Below are 20,943 nucleotides of genomic sequence, written 5' to 3'. Positions count from 1 at the left end.
AACATAAAAAAGCCATACAAAAAACAAAAACAAAAACAAACAAACGAAAAACACTGAGCCATTGCCCTGCGATGGCACCTTGAGATTTCTGTGGAGATTTCTAGAACACTGGACAAAATTAGGCTATAGTAGGCCCTAGACTTCGTTTGCCAATTCTAAAACTCAATAAAAAATATATATTATAGGGCCATGGGGGATTGAAGGACTTTTTCACTCTTAAACTCTTAAAAAGCCTAGTTGTAAAGGTCCTTTATCCTCTCCTCCTATTTTTGACAAAACTAATCTATTTGTTGACCAATGTTTTTCCAATAGCATGTCAACATAGCATACAAGTCAAAATATTACTTGATCAATTTTATTAATACCACCATTAGAAAGATACAGCTGAATAAGAGTTTCAAAGCTGCTTAGCATGTTATGAAGGGTTGCTAGCCTTGCACAATGCATAGTAGTTATTTATTTTCAAGTCTTAAAACATATTTAATGCATTTCATTTCAGTGCAGTTCAGTTCAGATAAACAATTTATCCATAAACATCATTATTTGTTTTAAATTCATGTGCTCTCATAATCTTTAATCAAAATAATTTCCTCTCCTCCTTGCAGCAACTTCTCTTCTATGTTCCCTTTCGAACGGTCAGTCGTATTATGGGGAAAACTCCTTTTTCTCCGAATACTGAAGCCTTTTATATAATAACGCAGTGCTACTGCATAGCCAACACAGTGCTGAGCCAGCGCCATTGGCTGTATAGTGAAACTGCACGAATCTATGGCAGAGCGGAGTAACTGCGTGAACCAATCAGTGTGAAGCCCGCTATGCTGAGCGCAGAGCCCGCCAGAATGGGCGGGGCATCTGCCTATAAAAGATCCTTGATTTTGCCATGGATTCAGATTGATCTCCTTCAGCGACAATCTTCGAACCTTCGCTGAACTACCTTCTATGAAGCCTTCGCCTTCTTCGCCGAGACAAGTGGAGCCGCGCAACTCAAATTCGCTGGTGATCCTCAGCGAGCTGTCGCGCTGTTTGCCTGCTGAAAATCAAGACACGGGTATGTGCCCATAGTGCTTTCAAAGCACAAGTAATCACGCTCTCTGCTCTTCCCACATTGGAAGACGAGCAGCAATTACACCTACTCTGCCCGGTCCGGGCTCTGAGGACATATGTTGAGCACTCCGCCCAGTACAGATAGACAGCAACTCTTTGTGAGCTTCGGTGGTCGCACCAAAGGCCTTCCGGTCTCGAAGCAAAGATTATCCCGATGGCTGGTGGATGCTATCGCTTTAGCATACGCCTCTATAGGCCTTCAATGCCCCATAGGTGTCAGAGCACACTCCACTAGCGGCATGGCTTCCTCCTGGGCATGGTCCAGTGGAGTATCTATTGGTAATATATGGTGGCCGGCTGGTCCTTGCCGCCTACCTTTGCACGGTTTTATAAATTGGAAGTCCCTGCACTGCAGGCACATATCCTTTCTGTGCGATTGAAACCGGCCTCGGTGAGCCCGGCCCATCATAATTAGGGCTTTTTGACCGTTCAACACGTCATGTCAAAAGGCCCTTGCTTCAGATCCTTATGCAAGCGTCCCAACTTGGGTATCAGAACATGTTGTTGCGCTTATTATAGCACGGCGTGCTTGGATTGGTTCCCCATAGCGTATAGCTACGCAATACGACTGACCGTTCGAAAGGGAAAAGTATATACCCAACAGATCACTCAGATCATTAGAATCACATCAGTTAGAAATACCAAGGGTTCACTCTAAGCATGGTGAGTCTGCTTTTAGCTACTATACCAGCCACAGCTGGAACCAGCTTCCAGAAGAGATCAGATGTGCTCCTGCAGTAGTCACATTCAAATCCAGACTCAAAACACATTTGTTTACCTGTGCATTTACTGAATGAGCACTGTGCCACTGTTCGTCCGACTGTTTGCTGTATTTTACTTTCTTTAATTATTCTAAACTGATTTAATTATTCTTATTCCTTTTGATTATTTTAATTGCTTCTATGCAAAGCACTTTGAATTACCATTGTGTATGAAATGTACTATATAAATAAGCTTGCCTTGCCTATACATTTCACTTGGATTTACGTTACAAAATGAAAATTTGGTCACAAATCTGTTTAATGCCAACTTTAAAATGCCCTAAGAGACCGTAAAAATTACATTTCTGTTTTCACTTTGACTTATTGTTTCTGATTCAATTTTGTTTTCAGTATTGCGTTTAACCCCTATTACCCTAAGAGAACTCCTGAATGCTTTAATAAAATTATGTGACCCAAAAAAGTATATTAGGGGGTCCAAGCAGCAGTTGATTCCTGCCAATATATAGCATGCATAATATGCTGATTCCAACTGCAACAGAACTCTGCATCTCTTAGGGTGATACTTTTTCATGACTACTCCAAGGGTCCGAACAACATTGAGAGGAAGAAAGCAAAGGCCAAATATGACCAGACATATCCCTATCATCCTCAAGGATTTAGTCTTGACCAATTGGCCCCGAACAGAATTTATGTTGATGCGGGAGATTGAGCTTGCAAGGCGGCTGTAGCAAAACACTGATATAGTTAAGGGTAAAATACACCAAAAGAAAAAAGTCACAAAGTTAATAACAAAGTAAGCATCTGTCAATGTTGTCTGATGAATAGTAAGACACTGCCCATGATTTTCCTCAGTGGTTACAGGAAGCAACAATCCATAGACAATGCCAATTATTATCAGAAAACACCAAATCCAAGCACACAGCTTCTTCACGAAAGTCTTCCTTTTCATCAACGAGGAGCGGTTGAAGTGAACCACGGTCATATAGCGATGAATGCTAATGAGTGTGAGGAAGATTACACTGCCATTGAAGTGGACGCTGAGCACCGCAATCTGCAGCAGGCAGGCGAAATTCCCAAAAATCCAGTTGTTATCCATGGCGAAGTACGCTGCCATCAGTGGGGTTAGTGGAGTAATGATGGTGTCAGATAGAGCTAGATTGAACTGCAGAATGGCTCCAGAGTTCCATTTGTGAATGCGACAGGTGAAAACCCACAAGCTGAATCCGTTGAGCAGGAGGCCCAGCAGATAGACGAGACAGAGGATCACAGCCAGAGACATGTGCTGAGCCTTAGGAGAACACGTGTCCTCGAGGCTCGCATTAATGCTGTTCACTAAACTGACTGAGTCTGAGGTGTTCATCTTAGAAGAAAGCCACTGTGTAGGAAAAAAATAACTGTGTTATTTCAACATATATTCGACAATATTTGTATTAGAAAAAATAAACTTGAAGAATTTCACACAACTGCCCTGGCCATCCAAATATATTGCTATAGTGAATAATAATAAATGTCATCACCAAAGCACGTTAATTTTTTTTTTAAATGTGTTAAAAAAAAACACATAACACTCATTATTTGGCAATGGAATTAAATTTCACATCAAAATGTCTTACTTAAAAGTACTAAAAGAACTGTTAGATGAACTGTTAAAGAACTGAAAGTTGAAATTGGAACCTGTGTTAAAATCATTATATCCCTTTCAATTTTAGTACGATGTCAGTAGTCAGTAATGGCTCGTTTCCACTGAGCAGTACTGTACAGTACAGTACGATTCGGGAAGGTAAACCCTGATCTGGCTTGCGTTTCCACCGCCAAGAGTACCCTTGATAGGCGTGGTTTAGCCTATGCCGGAAAGAAGCGATCTATGTCATTTTAGCGCGAAGAAGAAAGCGACATAGTAAACAACAATGTATGACATACAGCAGATCTTGTTCTTGTTCTTGGGCATGTATCAGAAGACAAGCGCCGACATTAGGCGTTTCTCAATACCAAGTAGGCCTACACGTGGTTCGGACTTGCCAAGTCTGACGCCGCCTTCACACTGGCAGTTGAAATCAGTTCCGTAATACGCAATACGCCCCCAGCGGACATTGTAGCCTATTACACCGTTGAAAAGCGTCGGAAGCGAGGTACAAAAATGGCAGAGATTTTTTTTAACAGATGTTACTGTTCTTGTTAATGAACATAAATTTAACAGTATATCTGCATTTAACTCAAGATAATACTATACTGTCAACTCACTGTCAAATATGCGTTTCGAGACAAAATATGTAATATTAATATTGCACCCTGCGCTGCAAACTGTGCTGAAGATATACATGCCATCAAAGTTAGGCAACACAAACCTGTTTCAAGACTTGAAACATGCAGAAACTAAGAATTAATTCAGGTTTGTTTATCAGTACCATAGCAACGCTAACTTCCGCTGGAATTGTCGGATAGGAACCGTCCGTAGCCTTTCGCAAGAGTTAAATTTTTTTGAACGCATCCGGATGACCAAAGGACACGATTTTCTTCGCACCACACTCGTTCGGACGCGTTTCGGACCCATTCACATGTGGTCTGCCAATCTCCATAGGAAATGAATGACTTCCGGTCGTTTTGGAGCCGTATCGGAGCTGATTTCAACTGCCAGTGTGAAGGTGGCGTGACTCAGGAGATATTCTAATTTTCTGAGATTTTGAATTTGGGGTTTTGGCACCATTTTGGATAAAGTCATGCGGTCCCTGTCATGTGACAGGATGTGATATTATTTAGACACCTGCAAAGGACCACACTTTCCTGAAGCAAAGTAAGTAACTTACTCTAAACTATTTGAAAAATTCATGTTTTCACTTGCTTATTCGCATGTCCAGAAATATTCGGTACAACCGATATAAAACATGGAAAATGTTGTAATATTTTAAATATTGTCTTTAAGATTGTCTTTTTGCTAGCTAGATATCAGCCTGTTAGCATTGTTTGAAAATATTGTCATTGGGTATTACTGAAAATTTGGTTATACCGAATGACCTGCTGGCTGCACCGAATGACAGCAAGTAGGTCATATGTGTACGTATCTGGAATAAATTAATACAACATTTTATTAATAGGAAATATGCAGAGTATATTATTACATCATTTTGACTAAATTTTACTTTTGCAGATGGGTCAATGACGTGACGCCAGATTTTCTGTCCGATTGCATTTGTTCAGGTAAAAACGGGTTTAAATGCATAAAAAGATACTGTATATTTGTAGTACCTCTCCCATGTATGTACTCACTTTAACTTTTAAAAACGTAGTTATTTGTAACTTTTTTGATATTTTAAATGTCAAAATATCATGTGGTGCAACCGTCCGGCCCCAACTTTTGTTTTGAAAACGTCTTTGAAATTACTCTAAATTTATTAAATTATTTTCTGCACTCTTTGGCATGATTTACAAAGTGTTTTGTAATTCTGTAAAAAAAATCAATGCATTTGTAGTTATATTTCCACCATAATATACAAACAAACTGTGTCCGATAATGTCCATTTTATGAAATATCATGTGGTGCGACCATCAAGGAACTACCATTTTGGGACTTTTATGTTGAAAACTATTCAAACACAGGAAGTTACATTATATACCAATTTACCAAGGACCCATGGAAGCCAGAAGCAGGTTTGTAATTCTCTCAAATAGGACAAAAAATAAACCTTTGTAATGGTTGGTTGGTATGCAGTTACCAAAGTTGGATGTCATGTGGTATGTCCTTTAAAAAAATTAATATTAAAGTTATTTCTACAAATATATATTTTTATTCTAAATTTTATATTGACCTTTTGTGGAAAGCTAGCTTGTTTTATTCAGGTGACCAATTCTGTGCCTGTAAATTTTGACTGAATTTGAAAATATCATGTGGTGTGACCAAATATCATGTGGTGTGACCACTGCAGACTGTTTTTCATGATAGATATGTCCTAGATTGGCAGGTTTTATGCTTTTATATTTAATTAATGATTTATATACAAAAAGTACTTTAATTTAGTATAATTTTGAATAGATTTTTATGCAATTTGGGATTTTTTTGTTTTTATATTTCAGACGGTTTATGTTTACTCTTTGTACAATATGAGAAAAATGCAACAAAAAAGTTATAGCATGTAATTTTTGTTTAGTAATTATGCATTTATTAGTAATGTATTTATTATTGCCTTTTTATATATTTAAATTAACACTATTTAAATCTATTTTACCAGAAGCCAATGCCAAGTGAAATAAAAATTCTGACCCTGCAGCAAGAGTGGAGTACCTTTGCTAGGATAAGAGGTAAATATTATTACAGTTTAAAATAGCTGGTTTCTATGTGAATATATATAGAAAACTGTAATTTATTTCTATGATCAAAGCTAAATTTTCAGCATCATTACTCCAGTCTTCAGTGTCACATGATCCTTCAGAAATCATTCTAATATAATGATTTGCTGCTGAAGAAACTTGATTATTATCGATGCTGATCTATGCTCTAGATCTAACGCTCAATTTTCGGATTGAGGATTTTAGTTATACTATTTTTGTTACTACTGGAAATTGTGGAAACTGTGATACATTTTATATGTCAGGATTATTTGAAGAATAGAAAGTTCAAAAGAACAGCATTTATTTTAAATAGAATCTTTTGTAACATTCTAGCCTAAATATCTTTACTGTCACTTTTTTTTATCAATTTCATTTGTCCTTGATTAATAAAAGTATTAATTACTTTTTAAAAAAACGATTGACCCCAAATTTTACCTATATACAATATTTGTATTTATATATATAACATTATTATTTGTTAGAAAAAAATTCTAAGTCACTTTAAATTAAATGGTGCACTTATGTTTGCAATGTGATTTTTATATAAAAAAAATTTTATAAAATGTTTGTGTTCAGGAAAATTCTGTGAATTTTGTATAAAATTTGGTTTAAATCTATTTTTTGTATAAAATGCATTGTTCATTGATCTCTTTAAATAGATTTTTAACTATATAAGGTCTTCGTTGTCATTTGGAGCGACCACTCATCATGTGGTGCGACCAATAAAAGCAATCTCTGTATTAAATTTAAAATAAAATATCTTATTTCTGTGGCTGAAATATGAATCACTGATAAAGTATGCTTAAGTGAATGATATTTTTAAAACATTTTTATCAGTTTTATGTGATTTACAGGAAAAATAAATTTAAGGCAGCAACTCTAAAATTATAGAACAAAAAATTTGATCATTATTTACAAAAACTTAAAAGAAATGCAAATACTTTGTTTCTAAACACTTTAACTACTAAGAACTTGTAAAAAAAAATGTTAAGCATGTTAAGGAAATTAATTAATTTTAAGATAAATCACGGTCACACCACATGACATTTTTTAAGGCTATTGTCAGCATTTGGGACTGCTGTTTCCTTCGTTTTACCACTAGATGTCATGCCACTCACCTGTGGCCTCTCATTTGTGTAATCATCTTCACCTGCACCTCGTTTCCCCCTGTGTATTTTAGCTCTGTCTTGGTTCTCTCTTGTTACTTGGTCTTTGCATGAGGTGTCTGCCTGGTGTCCTGAGTTTCTTTGGATTTTTGAGCCCCTGTGAGTAAGCAAGGTTTTTGTTGTTTAAATTATTTGAAGAAGTTCTCTTGCATCTGTTTGTTTTTCTCCCCTCGTGGAGTTTTATTTTGTGTTTTTGTTATACCTCCATTGTGAGAAGATTCTTTGTTGTAATTTTTAGAAGTTCTCTTGCATCTGTTTGTTTTTCTCCCCTCGTGGAGTTTTATTTTGTGTTTCTGTTATACCTCCATTGTGAGAAGATTCTTTGTTGTAATTTTTTTGACACCATCTTTTGTTTATTAAACTATCTTACCTGAGACCTCGTATCCTGTGTTTCGATTGGATCCAACCCCTGCTTTCTGGTGGCTCAGTGGTATTACCGCCTAGCTCTGACACCAGAGACCTGAGTTCTAGGCCAGGTCGTGACAGAAAGACCAAGACACTCATGGATCCAGAAACACTCACCTATAAAGACCTGGTGGCAGTGATGGCTCAGCATGAGGTGGCGTACCAACGCCATGAAGCGGTTCTCACCCGTCAGGAGGAACTGATGGGCAAGCACTCTGACCTTCTCGCTGATGTGATGAAATCCATTGGCCAGCTTTTTCAACGGATCCCAGAGAGTTCACCTCCTCCAGTACCACATCCGCCTCCCATTGGTGGACCCCAAGTAGTTGCTGAGCCTCGGCTTCCACCTCCTAAGCCCTTTTCAGGGAACGCCAATTCATGTGGAGGATTCCTGACTCAGTGTTCTCTGACGTTTGAACTCCAGCCCTCAAGCTTCCCTACTGACCGCTCTAAGATTGCCTACATCATCACTCTCCTTGCAGATAAGGCACTTTCCTGGGCCTCTGCGGTGTGGGAATCTCAGGATGTCTGTTGTGGCACATATGCTCTCTTTGTGGAGGAGTTCAAGCGGGTGTTCGACCATCCAGGGAGTGGTCGGGAGTCTTCCAGGCAACTACTCACCCTTAAGCAGGGATCACGTAGCGCTGCAGAGTTCGCTATAGAATTCCGGACCATTGGTTCCGGTAGTGGATGGAACAACGAAGCCCTAATGGTCTGCTTCCAGGGAGGGTTGTCCGGACCCATTCTGGACGAGCTAGTTACCCGCGAACCCACAACTGATCTCGAGTCCTTGATAACCATGGCTATCCGTCTGGACAATCGGCTAAGAGAGCGAGAGTCCACCCGTCGCAAGACGTCTCCGCCCCAATTGTCTGGAAACAGACAACCCTATCCTGCACGCTTCTCCTCACCCATTTCTGAGAAACTCGAGCCCCTGGAGGAGATGCAATTGGGGCGTTCCAGACTCTCACCTGCCGAGAGGGAACGCCGCATGAGGGAGAATCGCTGCCTATACTGTGGTGCATCTGGGCATTTCCGTCTCCTCTGTCCAGAGCTTCCGGGAAACGATCGTCCCCGCCCAGTTACAGGAGGGCTGTGATGGGGAAGATTAGTGCTCCTCCTCCCCATGCAGTGCTTTCTGTTCCTGTTACTCTTTCTTGGGAGGGCCATCAACATCAGGTCCGAGCCATGATCGACTCTGGGGCGGCTGGCGACTTCCTGGACCGGTCTCTGGTCAGGAGACTTGGTGTACCTACCCAATTACTTCCTCGACCCCAAACCGTTACTGCCCTTGATGGCAGACCCTTGGAACCGGGCTGCATTACGGAGATCACTTACCCTCTTCGTCTCACTGTTCTCCAACATCAACAAATGGAAGAGTTTTATCTAATTGACTCTCCAGAGTTCCCTGTGATCTTGGGTTATCCCTGGCTGCACCAACACAACCCTTGCATCGACTGGCTAGTTGGAACCATCCTGAGTTGGGGTACTGCATGCCAGGTTACCTGTTCCCTCTCGAGTCCCCCAGACCCGAGTCTCGAGTCTCAAGAAGCTATCAACCTGTCTCGAGTCCCTAGTGTCTACCACTGCTTCCAGGCTGTTTTTAGTAAGTCCCGAGCCACTTCCTTACCACCACACCGCTCCTATGATTGCACCATCGACCTTCTCCCTGGCACCTGTCCCACTAGAGGTCGGATCTTTTCCCTGTCTCCGCCCGAGCGCATCGCTATGGACACGTACATCAAGGAGTCCCTAGCGGCTGGCATCATCCGTGCTTCCACTTCCCCGGCAGGAGCGGGCTTCTTCTTTGTGGGGAAAAAGGATGGAGGACTCAGGCCGTGTATCGATTACAGGGCACTTAATAAAATCACGGTTCGAAATCGCTATCCCCTTCCTCTGATGGCCTCCGCCTTTGAGCTGCTTCAAGGGGCTTCCATTTTCTCCAAACTGGATCTACGCAACGCCTACCATCTTGTGCGGATTCAGCAAGGGGATGAATGGAAGACGGCCTTCAACACTCCCACGGGTCACTATGAGTACCTGGTGATGCCGTTCGGGCTCACCAACGCTCCAGCGGTCTTCCAGGCCCTAATAAATGACATACTCCGGGACATGCTAAACAAGTTTGTTTTTGTCTACTTGGACGACATTTTAATCTTTTCGAGATCTCTCAAGGAGCATGAAGGGCATGTCAGTGCTGTTCTCCAACGCCTCCTGAATAACCATCTCTATGTGAAACCTGAGAAATGTGAGTTCCACGTCACCCAGGCTCAGTTTCTCGGTTTTATTATCACCCCAGGTCATGTTGAGATGGATCCCAAGAAGGTCGAGGCAGTCCTGAAATGGCCTACCCCTACTACAGTCAAGGAGGTTCAGCGCTTTATCGGCTTTGCTAACTTCTATAGGAGGTTTATCAAGAACTTCAGCTCAGTGGCTGCACCCATAACTGCACTGACTAAGGGAGGTGTCACCAAGATCCGCTGGTCCTCAGAGGCAGAGGGAGCCTTCCGTGACCTCAAGCGTCGCTTCACATCGGCACCTATACTCTCAGTTCCCGATCCTGAAAGACCTTTTGTGGTAGAGGTGGATGCATCGGACGCAGGAGTTGGGGCCATCCTTTCTCAGAGAGGGGAGGACGGTAGGATGCACCCTTGCGCCTTCATGTCCCGTTGCCTGTCAGAAGCAGAACGCAATTACCACGTTGGGGATCGGGAACTTCTTGCGGTGAAGCTCGCCTTGGAGGAGTGGCGCCACTGGCTTGAGGGGGCTCAACACCCCTTTCAGGTTCTCACAGACCACAAGAACCTTGAGTACCTGCAGCAGGCTAAGCGACTCAATCCTCGCCAAGCTAGATGGTCTTTATTTTTTAATCGTTTTCAGTTCCTTCTGTCCTACAGGCCCGGCAACGTCAAGCCCGATGCTTTGTCCCGAGCTTACTCTCCTGAGTCACATGAGAAGTCTCTAGAACTTGTCATCCCTAAGGCTAGGATCGTTGCGCCGCTGCGCTGGGAACTGGAAAGGGAGATATGTGAGGCCCAAGCCCAGGAACCAGACCCAGGAGGTGGTTCCCCAGGTCGCCTTTACGTTCCTCGAACCGTCCGAGCCCGGGTTCTTAAGTGGGGTCATGACTCTCCCCTGACTTGCCACCCTGGTATTGCACGTACCCTGGACTTCCTCCAGCGGCGGTTCTGGTGGCCTTCCATCAAGGAGGACGTAAGGAGCTTTGTGGAGGCCTGTCCAGTGTGCTGCCAAGGGAAGTCAAGGCGCCAGCGGCCTTTAGGACTCCTGCACCCTTTGCCTGTTCCCCATAGACCGTGGTCGCACATATCTCTGGATTTCATCACAGGCCTTCCTCCATCCCAGGGCAACTCTGTCATCCTGGTTATTGTGGACCGGTTCTCGAAGGCCGCCCGATTCATCCCCTTACCCAAACTGCCTTCAGCCAAGGAGACTGCCGTCTTTCATCTCGATTCTGGGGGGCCTTTTGTAAATTGGTCGGGTCGTCTGCCAGCTTGTCATCTGGGTTCCATCCTGAGTCTAACGGCCAGACAGAACGGGTCAACCAGGACCTCGAGACCACCCTACGCTGCATGGTGGCCAACAACCCCACCTCATGGTCTACCTTCATCATGTGGGCAGAATATGCCCACAACACCCTCCGATCATCTGCCACGGGACTGACCCCTTCGAGTGTCAGTTTGGCTATCTCCCTCCTCTGTTTCCTGAGGATGAGGCACAGGTCGGTGTCCCATCTGCCCAACACTTCGTCCGACGCTACCAGTCGACCTGGAAGAAGGCTAGACGTGCTCTTCTGCAGACCTCCAGGAGGTACCAGCATCAGGCCAACCGTTATCGACAAAGGGCTCCCAGCTTCCGGGCTGGCCAACGGGTCTGGCTGGCTAGCAAGAACTTACCTCTTCGGGTTGAGTCTAAGAAACTTGCCCAGAAGTTCATTGGCCCTTTCCGTATTGCCAGGAAAGTAAACCCTGTGTCTTACCAGTTGTACCTTCCTCGTTCCTTTAGAATTAACCCTACCTTTCATGTGTCTTTGTTAAAACCTGTTTTGTCTTCTCCCTTTGCCCCCCCATGCAGACCCCCTCCGCCCCCCAGGATCATTGACGGCCAGCCAGCCTTCACGGTCCGCCGGATATTGGACTCACGAAGGGTCCAGAACTCCTTGCAGTATCTGGTGGACTGGGAGGGTTACGGGCCTGAGGAACGCTCCTGGGTTCCGACCAAGGACATCCTGGACCGCAGCTTGATTCGGGAATTTCGTGCCCGGAGACCGGGGTGTTCTGGAAGGAACGTCAGGAGCCGTCCCTAGGGGAGGGGGTCCTGTCAGCATTTGGGACTGCTGTTTCCTTCGTTTTACCACTAGATGTCATGCCACTCACCTGTGGCCTCTCATTTGTGTAATCATCTTCACCTGCACCTCGTTTCCCCCTGTGTATTTTAGCTCTGTCTTGGTTCTCTCTTGTTACTTGGTCTTTGCATGAGGTGTCTGCCTGGTGTCCTGAGTTTCTTTGGATTTTTGAGCCCCTGTGAGTAAGCAAGGTTTTTGTTGTTTAAATTATTTGAAGAAGTTCTCTTGCATCTGTTTGTTTTTCTCCCCTCGTGGAGTTTTATTTTGTGTTTTTGTTATACCTCCATTGTGAGAAGATTCTTTGTTTTAATTTTTAGAAGTTCTCTTGCATCTGTTTGTTTTTCTCCCCTCGTGGAGTTTTATTTTGTGTTTCTGTTATACCTCCATTGTGAGAAGATTCTTTGTTGTAATTTTTTTGACACCATCTTTTGTTTATTAAACTATCTTACCTGAGACCTCGTATCCTGTGTTTCGATTGGATCCAACCCCTGCTTTCTGGTGGCTCAGTGGTATTACCGCCTAGCTCTGACACCAGAGACCTGAGTTCTAGGCCAGGTCGTGACAGCTATGGCCAATTCATCTAGATGAAGAAACACTAAAATCACTTAAATTAAAAATTTTATATGAATTTAGGTGTACACAACATCTTTAATGTTTGAACAATTGCAACAGGTATTATTGTTTTTGTATTTTAAAATCAGCCTGTTGAAAATCCTTATACATCATTGACCCAGATGCCTTTATCAAATAAATAAAAGGGAGCTCGCTACTGGGAAATGATCAAAGCTGATCCTGTTAAAAAAAGAAGAGATACTTGCCAAAAGAAGAGAAAAATATCATTTGTTTTTATTATTTCTATTAATTATTATTATTTCTATTATTATAATACTATAAAAAGAAGACCTGTCAATTGATGAATTTAGCCAAAAGGATCAATAAAAAAGGCTTCTTATATGGAATAGATGAGGACAAAATGGAGGCAGAGAGAGAAGTTGAGGACCATAAACAATATACTGAACTAGAACCCCAAATCTTTAAATGTGACACCTGACATCCCAGTGGATGAGGTACCACAGGTACTTTAAAGAAGACGTGCATACAATTAGTGAGGCAGAACCTCTAAATTTACGGTCCTCAAGATTATGCTCTAAAGACTGGATGACTTTCATAAATATATATTGCATCTAACAATCTAATCTTTAAAAAAAACAATAACACACAACAATTATGCCAAAATTTGTATTTTGTCGAGTATCCTCATAACATAAGAACAGTCTTAAATTAGTTAAATAAAGCCTTAAATTAACAAAGAGTTGTGAGAGAATGAGGCGCGTGTGAGATGTGTCGGAGAATAAAGGGAACAGAGAAAATTACTCTCTGCTATTGACTAAAGAACAGTCTATTTAATGTATGCCGTGCAGACTGTTTGAAAACTTTATTCAATTTCTGTATATCCTAGGTAAATATGACATTTATTATAGGTTTATGTGAGGATTTTTTTGTTAAGTAAATGTTACAAAAATAAAATCCATTTTTATCCAGACATCAATAGCTGCATTAGTATCAGTGATATGGCCTTTATGTTGTCTCTACATTCATTTGTTGATTAACTGTGAAATGATTACATTATAAAATATATAAACTAATATAAACCTACACAAATTTAAGTGTTTTTTAATTGCGATTAATCACAGAAAAAATGTGAGATTAATCGAGTTAACTGTTTTAACTGATTGACAGCACTAATATATATATATATATATATATATATATATATATATATATATTTGTGGTTAGTCATGGGTCGTGTACGGCATTAAAAATGTAAAAACAATGGCATTAAAAAGCAATAAATTGAATTTGAAGATACCTGCAGAAAACCTGATGTTATATTTTGCTGTCATATAATTTTGAATGATTATATAAATACGTATTTAATAAAGAGGTACTGCACACAGTTTTATTAGCCTACATATATGGGAGCACACTAACTAACTAACTATATATATATATATATATATATATATATATATATATATATTCTCTGAAATGAATATCAAGCTACAGAACTTACCAGATCATGCAACACTCCCCTCAAAACTCATTTGGAATACGTAAACTGAACAGAGAGTTTAAATTTCCGTATCATTATATGTGACAAAAAGGAACCAAGACAGGATTTCCTTTTATTAGTCAGCGTCATTAAACCAAAAGTCCACCCTTGTCAGTCTAAGTTAAAAATCAACACTTTAAATATCTAACATGTCAATGAAGAAAAAAATAAACCGATAATCAAAATCTTGTAAGCTTTAATCATTGGCCATCACAATCATTCACTTCATAAAACTATTTGAATAAAATATTCAATTTGCATTCATTTAGCTACATCAAATATAAGCATATGAAATTCCCCTGCAATTTTTTTAAATATCTGATTTTCAAAACAAATTGCATACATAATGCATATTATTTAGTATCATCAATGTTTGTAATTAAGCAGTTTCCTTTCTTTCTGAGGTGCTGTTCTTGCTAACTTGAGGTCAGTCTTACAAAGATTAACCATGCCTTGTTTCAAGTCTCACGCCTATTCTACTAAGAGATAAATGAACATTTTTTGTGAATTTCTGAGAACTGAAACAATAAATAATTGGATCTAGACAGCAGTTGACTCCAGCCACAATCCATGACACATAATATGCAGTCTCCAATTCTAAAAGTAGACTGCATTTGTGGGGGGAACATTTCTTGACCACAATACCCACAGTGCGCACCACATTCATAGGCATGAAATAAGCAACGAATATTGCCAAACAAACAGCCACCATTTTACGTGATTTGTTCTTAATAGCTTGTACATTATCATGGCTAGTGTCGACAAGGGACATCGAGCGCACCAGAAGACAGTAGCAGATTACAGAAACAATGAACGCTAGAAGTAATACAGGAACGAGGAAAGTGAAGTTTATGATGAAATAAATGTCAATATAATTTTGTCCTTGGTGAATGCTGAGGCATAAAGTGTGATTGTTCACTGTGCTCGTGTCTACAATAGTGGCGAATGAAGCTCCCATAATTAATACAAAAAGCCAAACTCCAACACAGACCCTCTGGACAAAGTCCTTTCGCTTCATGTAAGAGTCTTGATTGTAGCGCACCACGGCCACATATAGGTGAATGCTAATTAGAGTGAGAAACAGAATGCTGCTGTAAACGTGAAAGGTTATTAAAGCTATTTTAAGCCGACAGAGAGCTTTCCCAAAAATCCAATTAGCAGAATGATAATATACTGCCATAAATGGTCCCATAGGACATATTATGACATCACTGACAGCTAGATGAAACAGAAGAACTGTGCTGGGCTTCCACACTGGTGTCCTGCATGTGAACACCCACAGACTGAAAACATTGAGCAGGAGTCCCACCAAGAAAGTCAGACAAATGAGCACAGGGATGGAGATATGTTGGGACTTTATGGGACAAAGGCTGCTGTCACCATTCGTGGCATTCCATAAAGAGATGGAGGATAATTCTGTGTTGTTCATCTGTAAGAAAAAAAGGCATTATTAATATCATTATTATGGTTACAATAAAGAAATATAACATATGAAATGTAGGTTAGATGGGTTAAGACAACTTGAATTAGTTGAACATATTATGACCACAGATGCTATCTTGCCTTTTAATTTGAATATGAATATTTGTGTGATTTATTTATTTAATTGTGTCAATTTCTATGTCTATTAATGGGTGATTTGAGGAAACAGTAATTAATGTAGATTTTTATCAGCAAATATTATGTTAAAGTGGGAAAATTCTTGTTGTTGTTTTTTGTTATAATTTAACTTTTACAATTAATGCAGTCACTGTTCATCCTTTAACCCTTTGAGTGTATTTAAATACATAATCTATTGCTATTATTATTATTATTATACATTATACATTTACAATTTACAATTTTTAGGTCTGAATTTAAATAATTTAAATCAGAAATCAGTTATTCCACAAAATTGTCAAAAAGTAAAAATATTTGATTTAGATTTTACATTAATGACAACTTTAAAAAAAGTTTTAATTTCTAAGCATATAAAATAGTAAAATAGCAACTATAGCACTGAAATAGCACTATAAGATAGATATAGAAGATACAGACCCCTGGTATTTACACCATAATATTCATTTTTTTATCAAACAAAAGATTAGGTTATCTGAGGTTAACAGATGCTTTGAATATTACAATTTTTAAATGGCTCCTCAATAGATCACTAATTATTGAACAAAAACCTCCTCAGATAGTAACCTAGAATACTGTCTAACACTCAATGGACGTCAGTTAGCAACCTCGGTGTGCTAAGATACCAATCTTTCATTTGAAATCTTTAATGTTTCTATTATCTCTAAAACAGCATTCTTCCATCTTAAAAATACATCTAAATTACGACATATTTTCTCAATGCTAAATGCAGAACAGTTAGTTCATGCGTTCATCACCTCAAGTCTAGATTATTGTAATGCTCTACTGGGTGGTTGCAGTTGGCCCAAAACGCAGAAGCTAGAGTTCTCACCAGAACCAGGAAGTATGACAGAGTCGGCGCCACAGCAGATCTACTGGAGGGGCATTGGGTCGTCGGCGGGTGGGCACAACCATTTGAGAAATATTTTGACGCAGTGGCGACATCATAGTCCAACACAGCAGAAATGCTATAAAAACATTTAATCATAGGCGTAATTTGCGGGTGGGTCATGTACCCACCACTATATTGTGCCATTTTGCCATGGGTCAATATTGTCCCAGCCAGGGGCTTAGCCAGAATTTTATTTTTGGGGGGTCCTGTCTTTAAATGAGGGGGCTACATATATATAGCCAGAAATCTATTTCAGGCCTATTCTGGTGTGTGCGGTGATGCGGTGGCGACTCCTCTGTTTGTAAGGGTGGCGCTGCCAATAAAGCACCTAAAAGCTGTCACAAAGAACCGGCAAAAGTAATGATTATGAATATGTAAAATATAAAAAGGAGATATTTTAATTGTTTATTAATAAACAATATTTTTCTTTGTCAGTGTCGGCTAAGATGAAGTTGAGGATCCTGACTCGCGATCTTCAGTAGTGAACGCGCCAGAGAGAAATGCACATTTCATACGGATTACAAAAGCAGATAGCAGTCTGTTTTCTTTCATTTTGAATTATTCTGTTTAAAAGTAGACATGTCTGTAAGGCAAGTAGGCTACCTTATACGCTGAGTTTCGGTTCATTCAGGCTATGAGACGAGCTCCAGTTCACGCGCCGACGCCTCCGTTTCTTATCTATAGTCTGCTATTTACTTCTTATTTATTAAATCCAGGCAATTGGTTGATGAAACATTGATTAAAATTAAGATACAATTAATACAAAACGAAATTCAGGTTAAAGAAAGGTTTTGTGCTTTCTGTTTGATGTCTCTGTGAAAGTTTTAAAGCATCTTTTAGTGCCACTTTCTGAGCGCTCACATTGTTTTTTCCTCATAAATGCGAACACAAAAAATAAAATAAAATGAATATTTTATGTGGGCCTATGTGGAGACTGAGAGCCCTTGCAGTGTAATTCACATAATCACTAAAAAATATTTTGCCCCCTAAGTTATTATTATTTTATTTTTTAAGAAATCAGAAATCTGAGCTAGCCTACTTTTGAAACATCTGGCGCCACGGATGTAACAAATACTAATAAACAAATAATATAACATCTCCAGTTAACTAGCAGAGCATTCATTTCTTTCGTTTGTTAAATAAGAGGCGATCTGGCACGCTGAAATGTGTTGTTTTTGAAATCAAGTGATCAAAGTGCTCGTTGCTGCTGCGATTGTGTGGATACAGTGTTCTCTTGTGGCTTGTGGAGACTCTCTATTCGTTCCGGTGATATCACAAAGTAAAATGCACACAAACCCTGTTTGATATACAACCACTGAAAAACATAATCGGTTTTAATGAGGAAAAAAAACTATACGAGTGGGGATTAAAACCCAGAACCTCTGACACGCTTGGCAAAAGTGCTACCACTGGACCATTGAAATACAAAAAAAACGTCGTCGGATCGGATATATTTCTTCACGTACAAATTCTCACCACCTACATATTAGATCTCGTTAAACGACAAATTAAGCACAATGTACTATTTAAATCGATTGCTGTCCCAGCCACTTTTTTAAACAAAGTTATGCGACTATTTAATATAAAAAAATAACTAAAAGGGATAGAATATTTTATTGGGCCACGCCATGGCCTGTGGTAGGAGGGGCATCAATGACCGCTAGGGGGGGGGGGGGGGGGGGGGGGGGGGGCACGGCCCTCGAATGCCCCACCATAGCGCCGGCCCTTAGCCCGGTTCTGTCAACACTGCATTGGCTCCCTATTAAACAATGTATACATTTTAAATATCTTTATTTAAGTTTTAAAATCTTGCTGAATACTTACAAAGCACTAAATAGTTTAGCTACCCAGTACTTGAGTGAGCTCTTAACACATTGTAGTCCTTCACGTCTACTGCAATCTCAAAATTCTGGCCAATTGATAATACCTAGAATATCAAAATCAACAGCTGGCAGTAGATCCTTTTCCTATTTAGCACAAAACTTTGAAACAGTCTTCCTAGAATTTTTCGAGAAGCTAAAAACATATCTCTTTAACCTGCACAACGCATTCCTGAAGTGTCAGCAGAGATTGTGTCAACTAAACTCTCCCCTGTGAAAGTCTCATTGACCAGTGGCACTGATCTTCCACAAACTCGTCTCCATACCGGCGAGATGACTCCGATCTTCAACCAGATGGAACTGGATAAATATTCTGAATGTTCCGATCCAATCTGACTTCTGGCCTGTAATGCTTCCTGAATCATAATCATACACTGTTCGTTCGTTGGCCAGAGGAGAACTGGCCCCCGATTGAGCCTGGTTTCTCCCAAGGTTTTTTTTTCCATTCTGTCACCTGATGGAGCTTTGGTTCATTGCCACTGTCGCCTTTGGCTTGCTTAGTTGGGGACACTTAATATTTAAAAATATTATTGATCTGCCTGCATTGACAACATCTGAGAACTGAACTGAGCTGGATGATGACATCACTGTTTTCTCCAGAGCGGCTGTACAGATAAATTAACTAAAATAATAACTTTTTTACAACAGAAATGAATCATCACTGAACTTACTTAAGCTGGACTTTGTCACTATTTTCTTCTAGAGCTGCTCTACAGCCGAAACAAACTTTGTTTCATTATTTTCCTGTTATCACTGTAAAGCTGCTTTGAAACAATCTGTATTGTAAAAAGCGCTATATAAATAAAGGTGACTTGACTACTATTCTGGCGAGCCAAATTAATATCTGTTCTTATAATTTATTCACTAAACCTTCACATTGTAAGACTTTTTTGTAACATCAAGATAACATGTTGGTATTATATATATATATATATATATATATATATATATATATATATATATATATTAGCCCATACCAAAATGTTATCTTGATGTTACAAAAAAGTCTTACAATGTCATATACATTTGGAATAATTCAATAACACATTATTAAATTGTGTTACCTTTGAGTCCATCAGAGAGAAGCCTGGGTATCTTGATGACTACAATAATAGTTTAGTCTTCTGCAAGGCATTATATATGCCAAGTGAAGACTTCCTGTAAAAATGTGATCATAGTGACCAAAGTGTTTAGATACTATTTTTATTGTTGGTATCACAGCTTTCAAGGTAGGTGTATGCAAACTTTTCAACTGCAAAAGCATAACTTGTTGAGAGCATGCAGTGGGGTTTCATCTTGTCACTTTGTATTTGGCTGCAGTAAAAGTGAGAGACAGAAGATATGTAATATATAATTAGATCATCTGACACAGTGTAAGCACAACGAAGATGAATAAAGTAAACCGTCTTTAATGCTAATAGCTCAGGAGATAAAAAAAGATAACACCAAACTAACACAACATATACTAACGAGCAGGGACAGAAATCTTAGGAGAACACAGGGTTTAAATTAATGGAACAAAAAAAAAAGGGAACTAATGAGCTAAAGATTCAGGACTGGGTGGAATCAGCAGGGAAAGAGGAGGGTCAGGGCTGGACGAAACCAGCGGGGACAGGAGAAATGGGGAATTACCTCCTCAAACGATCAAATAAATCAATAAATGTTTTTAGGCACATGTTTGTAATTCTTTGTAGTTTTCTTCTTGATTTCCCCTTGATTGTCTACCCCAGGTGTTCCTTGTTTCCTTGTTAAGCGTGTTACTCTGTGTGTGTGTGTGTGTGTGTGTGTGTGTGTGTGTGTGTGTGTGTGTGTGTGTGTGTGTGTGTGTGTGTGTGTGTGTGTGTGTGTATATATAATATATATATATATTTCTGTCATGACAACTCATCATGTGTTTGGCATGGTAATGGATATGACAATTTTTATATATTTGGTCTTGGTGGAATAGATCTGTTACGCTGCTGCTGCTGCTGCAGAGCGAGTACGGGACTTGTTACTGCCAATACATACACAACACGCTGCTGAGAGCAAGTAAGACATACTGCTGCTGTACAATATAGCGTACATGAATTACCCGTAGCAGTTATATACAGGTGGAGCTGGGGAAAGCGTGCTGCAACTTCTGCAGCAAATGCTGATCGAGTATTTGAAGTTTTAGCAGCGAGCTCGTTGGCTACTGATACAGCAGGAACCAATCAGCTGTGCCCTAAAGAATGATGAGATTGCAAACAGATTGCGATAAGGACCTATCAACCTGGGCTATCTAGAGTTTCATGACAGAACTTTGTGTATATATAACTTCCCATGTTCATTGATTGTTTGCTTGTTAATAAATGTACACCTTGCGCAGAAATCCTT

General features: G+C 40.0%; 2 protein-coding genes across 2 annotated transcripts; both read right to left on the bottom strand.

The window, feature by feature from the left end:
* Positions 1-339: 339 nt before the first annotated feature.
* LOC143748712 (lysophosphatidic acid receptor 6) lies at positions 340-3,196 on the bottom strand. Its single transcript, XM_077240842.1, has one exon. The coding sequence runs from the start codon at positions 3,184-3,186 to the stop codon at positions 2,146-2,148; it is 1,041 nt and encodes a 346-aa protein (XP_077096957.1). The 5' UTR covers positions 3,187-3,196; the 3' UTR covers positions 340-2,145.
* Positions 3,197-14,378: 11,182 nt separating this feature from the next.
* Positions 14,379-15,625, bottom strand: LOC143749301 (lysophosphatidic acid receptor 6). The gene has a single exon (XM_077241843.1). The coding sequence runs from the start codon at positions 15,623-15,625 to the stop codon at positions 14,639-14,641; it is 987 nt and encodes a 328-aa protein (XP_077097958.1). The 3' UTR covers positions 14,379-14,638.
* Between the last annotated feature and the right edge of the window lie 5,318 nt (positions 15,626-20,943).

This window comes from Siphateles boraxobius, unplaced genomic scaffold (assembly GCF_051911475.1).
Source record: "Siphateles boraxobius isolate OS27281-9 unplaced genomic scaffold, OSU_SipBor_1 24, whole genome shotgun sequence".
Lineage (NCBI taxonomy): Eukaryota > Metazoa > Chordata > Actinopteri > Cypriniformes > Leuciscidae > Siphateles > Siphateles boraxobius.
The sequence above is the reverse complement of the archived record's forward strand: the minus strand, read 5'-3'. Positions and strand labels throughout refer to the sequence as shown.

Bases quoted from the DNA above. Each gene is read 5' to 3' on its own strand.
- LOC143748712 (XM_077240842.1), bottom strand. From the start codon at position 3,186: ATGAACACCTCAGACTCAGTCAGTTTAGTGAACAGCATTAATGCGAGC.
- LOC143749301 (XM_077241843.1), bottom strand. From the start codon at position 15,625: ATGAACAACACAGAATTATCCTCCATCTCTTTATGGAATGCCACGAAT.